At 47.1% G+C, this 6,519-nt stretch overlaps 1 protein-coding gene across 1 annotated transcript; it reads right to left on the reverse strand.

Annotated features, from left to right (window-relative positions):
- Positions 1-5,596: 5,596 nt before the first annotated feature.
- On the reverse strand, positions 5,597-6,164 carry TMEM37 (transmembrane protein 37; the record flags this gene model as incomplete). The annotated part of the gene is made up of 1 exon (XM_009072421.1): positions 5,597-6,164. A coding segment is annotated over one exon (568 nt), but the record flags the coding sequence as incomplete, so codon positions are not given.
- Positions 6,165-6,519: the final 355 nt, after the last annotated feature.

The following is a 6,519-nucleotide window of genomic DNA, read 5'->3' on the forward strand; positions in this document are numbered from 1 at the left end:
AGATACAAAGCAGTAAACTGGCAAGTGTTTCCGAGAATTAATTTAAACTGATGTTTGGAAATAGCAAGGTTTCAAGTTGACTTTGTCCTTTAAAACTCAGCCAAAGCAAGTGGAAGGAAGAGCAGAAGCAGGATCAGTCCCGTGACCAAGGGAGAAGTGAAAGCCTTTCCATGAATGTTTGAGTGAAAGATCCTACTTCTTGCTGACTCACCCAAGCCAAGTGGAGCTTCTGACCTTCTCGGGGGTTCACTCGGTCCCACTGCATTTAGCAAGTTAAACACATCTGAAATGATTATTTTCTCTCTGGCCTACGAACGAAACCAAGAAGGGTGAAACAACTTGGATGTTCCCTGTCTGCGAATTAAACATTCATCAGTCAAGCCAAAGCAGCTGTTTGTTTTAAATGCAAGTGCCTCCTTCCGGCATAAATGAAGAAATATAGATTCAGAGATACAATAACATGTAATTAATTAGATCTGATGCAATTATTGGCTCTCCCACAAGCCAGTGTAAGAGCTCAGCCCTGCAGTGTGTAGTTAAGATCAGCACAGATGGCACAAGGTTGGGGGGAGCTCAGGCTGAGCATGAGACCTCTTGATACAGGAGCCCTGGTGAAACAGGGGCAAACCACATGCCCCAGAATAAAATACTGCAGATTTTTATATCTTAAAAAAAAAGTTTCAATCATAAGTTATTGTTTTATCAGGCCATTTTGGTTTTACTTGTCTTGCCTGAAATAACCAAAACCAAAGGAATTATTCCCAGCTTTTGTAGTATATATTTGCGTCAGTCACAGAGCACAGGCATGGTTTGGATGAAGAGCTATGATTCCATAAAAACCCTTGGATGTCAGCTGGTGTTTGGAGTCCTCAGCTGCTTGGGAAGAGCAATTCCACTCGGGAAGATGCCAGAAGCAGGCAGCCCCAGGGGTTATGATGCTGTGACCTTGTCCTGGTTTCATCTGGGTATAAGAAGCTGCTGCCAAATACCACCACAGTGGAATGGGTTCTCACCTCCCTCATCGCCTGTGCAGGCAATTCAAAAACTCCCTGCCCTGCTGGAGATCTTGCTTGTTTAACTGTGCTGAAGGATACCAAAGAAAAGAGCTATTTAGCTCTGGGAACACCTACATGTTTATGAGCAAATGAACAGGAAAGAAAATCTCAGCGAGCAATGCAAAGCAGGAGATGAAGGCATGAAGGCTGAACAAAAACTCTGTATTCAGTCTACCAACTTCTCTTTCATTACACTTGCTCCTGGGTATTCAATGTAAAGCAGATGGTTGCTACCATTTAACAGGGCCTGAGTACCACCTTTCACTCAACTAGTTGTCATTGTTCAGGGACACTGGTGACAGCCTCTGGCTATTCACTCCAGCTTCCCCCAGGAGCCAGGTGTCCCTCTGCAAGCCAGTGGGGCAGGCAGCAGCTCTCACAGCCTAAGCATCAGCAATCTAAGAGCTAATGGATTTAAGAGGAAGTGCTTAATGGTTTTTCTGTCCAACACAGAAACAAGGAAGTTCCCAACAACACTGTCAGAAGCAAAAAACAGTAGTTGCACTGTGAATAATTACATTGTGCAATGCCTGAGTAGAGGGGACTGTTTCAGAAGGAGTGGTGCCAGTTCAGTGGGATTGGACCCACTTGATAGTGAGAGGTCCCAGGAATTCAGGCAACAACACTTCAAAGACACTGCCTGGGGCATACCTCGTTTTCACCCAGAAACTAGGCCCTTCTTGCATGTTGCAAGCTGACCTGGAAGGTTGAGCCATACTGGTTGAACCATTATCTAGTTACCATAGGCCCCAGCAGGAGAGAGGACAGTCGTCTTCCTGTAATCACCTTCCTCTGACTTGCAAAAGCAAGCAAGGCTAAACCCTATTCCAGGTGTCCCTCCAAGCACAGCTGATGAAGGTACTGTAGACTTAAGGTAACATGCTCTAGAAGACCCTGCTTGAGCAGGGAGGTTTGATGAAATGACCTCCAGTGGTCCCTCCCAACCTTAACCATTCTGTGCTTTTTGAAAATACAGTCCAGGCAGGATACCTCCTGAGCTAGCATGTTTTGTACCATCATTTCCTTATTCTTATCCACAAGCAATGACTTCTGCACAAGTTTCCAATTAAAGTTAGAAACTAAGTCTAAACAGCTCATTAACAAGGAGTAATGTTCATTACTCTGCTTTTAAGAGATGTTAAACCATCTGAGACAGGCCAATGACCTCTCAGAACAAGCACACCAGGTGCTAATTAACTTGAAATTGCATAAACTAATTCAGTGGTGTAGCTGGGAATCTGTTTTCCTGACATTTAACTAAACCTATTAGTACAGTGAGTTCAGGAAAAAATGTATAAATACATTCGTACTCAGACACCACTTCTGCAGGATAATCAGAGCTGGGGAAAAGAGCAAGGATGCTTCAGACACGGAGTACAGTGTGGGAAAAAGAAGGTGAAGAACACAGGAAAGAGCTCTTTAGCTGGTAAACAGAGCATATGCAACAGCAGGAAATCATTAAGAGCCTACAAGGTTATCTCCATTCCCACGAAGCAGCACAGCTGACTGCCCCTCTTGTTTTGCAAGACAAGGAAGCAGTGCTGGCTGCTTGGGTTGGTGCATACACACTGGAGGGAAAAGGAGAGGGGAGCGTGCAAATGACCTCAGTTCTCTTGGTCAGAGCTTGGCAAAATGCCAAGCAGTCATTTCTTCATCAGTCTAGCTGGGTAAACACACAGAATGGTGCCTGGAGATTATGTAAAACCCTGCTCATCCCCTTAAATCTGCACCCCAATATCTGAATATAAAAAGAGAGAATTACAGTTCTTATTTCAAAGAAATTTATTTAACAAACTTGAGAAATATTGCTTGACACTTTCACAGGCTTCAGAAAATGAACAGTGACCCACTGCTGCACAGGTTGCTGTATATAAGTATGTCTCTGAGACAATCAATCCTATTTTGTGATATTAAGCTGTCAAAGTGCATCTTCTCCCAGCATGATTAAGTCAAGCAGTACTATACAAAACCAGTCGGAAAAAAAAAGTTACTCCATTTTCCCTAGAGGATTCCCTACCCCCAACAAAAGGCCTCTTCTTCAGCTGAAGGGGCATCCTAAAATCATTCACAATTGCACCACGTCTAGGGTGAACTCAATGGCCAATTGTCCACTGCCTCCCTCTAACCCGAGCGGGAGGCACCAGCCTGGAACTCAGTCTGACTGTGGCTGCCTTCCAGGGACAGGGATGGGGGCACAGCCTCCCACTAGCATGAGGAAGTGTACATGCAGAATTGATTTCCAGTTCTGGATGTCACCAAATTGTCACTCTGAAGTTACATCCATGTTTCTAGACAACTCACAGACACCCTTAACTTCATGCAGGGGGACTGTTCTTCCTGGCATATCATCCCTAGGCACCGCAAATGAATCATTGGTTAGTTAAGGTACTCTAACATCTGGTGACATCAAAGTGCAGCAGTTTGAGACCAGACCTTGCAGGGTTGCTCTGGCCTAAATGGCTCTCCTAAAGCCAACAGCACTAGTTCACACAACCATCTGCAATTTCAGCCCACCAGCATGACTTCAACAGTGCAGTTCAGCAAATTAAAAGCACCTTTGCAAACAGTCACAGTGCAGTTTTCCAGAGGCAGGTTAAGGGCACAAGTTCTTGTCCTGGAGAGTGGGTCAAGAAATCCTGGCAAAGCCCCAAACATTACAAGGGCTTGAACTAGCTGGGTAGCACAGCTCTCTGCATTGTCTTGGCAGAAAGACAAGCAGATTTGCGTGCAAAAGTGCAACTGGCACCATTCAGAGCAAGCCTGGTCTGAAACTGCATCACAAAACAGGCTTAGGAGTGATGTCTTAAGAAGGTATAGAAATCTGACAAGGAATGGAGACTGTCCTCATGAAGGCAGAGTCCACAGGAGCACATTCATCAAGCGTGGCAGATTCACCTTAGGCACAGCTTAAGATTCTTAGCTTTCACAGACAAAGCTGTTTACTCATGGCTCGCCTACACAGCCTTCTTGGCCTCTGCGCTATGATGCTTTTGTTTCAGGTATAAAACTGTGTCAAACTTGTTGCACAGGAAATTAAAACCTTGCCCAACAGCTATCAGCCAAGCTACAGCGATGAAACACGAAGAAACATTTGTTGTAAAACAAAAATATAAGTAGCTTTACCAGTGGATACAAAACAACAGTAAACCAGAAATCCTGAAATACTCTGAAGACATTTTTATCTGTGGGCAACTGAGTGCTGTGTTGGACAGGGAGGACATATGTAGGGCAACGAGACTCTGAGGTCTTTTCTCCTTTCACATATGACACCACGGGGGACTTCAAAGGTGTAGTAATTTCAGAGATCTTGACTCAGGCGTTGGCAGGAGGAAGACTAGCCTTAATGCAATTTTGGCCAAGTCTCTGTATTTCCACCAGGTGTGACAGATTAGAGCTGCACCCGTCAGCCCCTCCTTAGGCAATCACGGGCTGCTTCTCCTCCCTGGCTCGCTGCTAGTCAGGGAAAGAAAAGGACTTGGCCTGGTCAAGAGGACCTAGACCTTTCTCCTCCCAGAAGAAATGCTACAGGAGACTCTCAGCCACGGGAGAAGATTTCCCACTGTCCCAGTAGAAACCCTGACAAACAAAACACCCCAGAAGGTGTGGTTGTCTCAGCATGGTCTGCTCAGCCACACCACCACATGAAGCCCCTGCAGAGTTTATCCTTCTTGCCCCAAAGAGACTACAAAAAAGAAACTAAAAGCAATGCCCTGTTACAGCAAACTTTACAAGGGCTTTGAGGGAGCCAGTTTGAGTGACAAATCAGCACATGTCCTTCAGGTGTGGCAGAAGAATGGTGAAGAGGGGAGAGGCCACAAGCACAGGAACGTGCACTACTGCCTGAGGAAAGCATCACAGCTCTTCCCGGTACACCACCACCCAACACCTGCCCTTGACCCCAAGTCAGCACCTTGGTCTGAAGAGTCCCAAAAAACTGACTGAGGAAAAGACAGCTACAGGGAATGTGCCAACAGGAGACAAAACATGTGACCAGATCAAGATCTACAAGCATTCTCTTTTAAAAGAAAAAGAGAGGAGTGAGATCCAGTGAAGATTTTCAATACTCCACACCAGTGAGCATGGCCAGGCACAGATCATCTGTCCCTGAGACAGAACACAGCCATGAGACACCAAAGTTGTGTCACACTCTTCACAGGCTCCAGATTATGGGGAAAAGCACAGCAACACCAAACCCACTGCAGTACAGGTGTTGTGTAAGTCTCAGAACAGGACATGTGTGATAGATCAGTGTCTTCCACACCTCTGCACGTTTAACAGGATGCCCTCTGCTTTATTCCACTCCTCCAGAAAACCACATTGCAGTGGCAACCAGTCTCAGTCTCTGCTTTGCTGGTGTTGCACAGCCCTCCATGCTGACCAGTGGGTGGGTATGTCTTCTACAGGCATCAAGACTGACTCATGCTTCCCCTCCTTGCACACAAATTAAGAGAGGGTGTCCTTTTCAAACTTCATTAGACTCCCTTTTTTCCAGTCTAATTGGCAAAGCTGATTACACAAAGGCAGAGGTAAATCCTTTGTGCCTAGATTTTGCCTAGCCTGTTCCTGGGGTGTGTGAGGCTGTTGATGTGAAGTCCGCTGATCCCGTTAAGGAAGAAGAGAAAGGCAGCAACGAACTCACACCAGTATGTCAGCGTGAAACCTGTGAAGCTGAGGTGATCCTTCACAAGGACGGAGAAGCTCAGAACCCCAGTGGCCGACAGCAAAAACGAGATGAGGATGAGAACTGAGCCCATGGCCCATTTCCGCCTCGCATTGGCATCATCGCAGACTTGGGACACCATCATCAGCTCCAGGCCAAATATAGCAACCACAACAGCAAAGGACACCATGCTTCTTATAGGGATCACCCCCACGCTCAGGCCCTCCACCTGGGCCAGGCTGAGGTCGGTGACACACTTCAGGATGCTGTCGTTGCCAACGGTGCAGAAGTGCCACAGTCCAAAGAGCTGTCCCTTCGCAAAGAGCCAGCGCCCATCGCAGACGGAGATGGACGACAAGACCACAGCTATCGCCACGCACAGGATGATCAGGCTCCTGATGAGCGTCTCAAAGAAGGATTTCTGTGGTCTCGGGCAGCAGCCGCTGCGCCTGAAAGGGGAGTGGGGGAGAGAAAAAACACTGGAGTTAACAGTGCTACTTCAGGCTGAAATGAAGCCAGAGGGACAAAGCTGTGGGATCCAGTATTTGAAAATATTTACTTGTGCACATCAAAACCCTCCTCGCAGGGGAAGGCAATACAGTTACAGGCTGTGCTCAGGAGAAAGGAAGGGTGGGTGAGCCTCTCCTGGCTCCCCAGCTACACGAACAATGCTCCCACGTCAAGGCCTGGGACCAGGATCACAAAGGCTGAGCAAGATCCCTGCCCCGCGGTGCCGCGGCACAGCCTCCTGCTCTGGCAGCGCCGGAGGAAACCACCGGCCCCTGGGAGGATGGGGGCCAGTAA

The sequence above is a fragment of the Acanthisitta chloris genome, unplaced genomic scaffold (genome assembly GCF_000695815.1).
Source record: "Acanthisitta chloris isolate BGI_N310 unplaced genomic scaffold, ASM69581v1 scaffold37973, whole genome shotgun sequence".
In the NCBI taxonomy this organism is placed as follows: Eukaryota; Metazoa; Chordata; class Aves; order Passeriformes; family Acanthisittidae; genus Acanthisitta; species Acanthisitta chloris.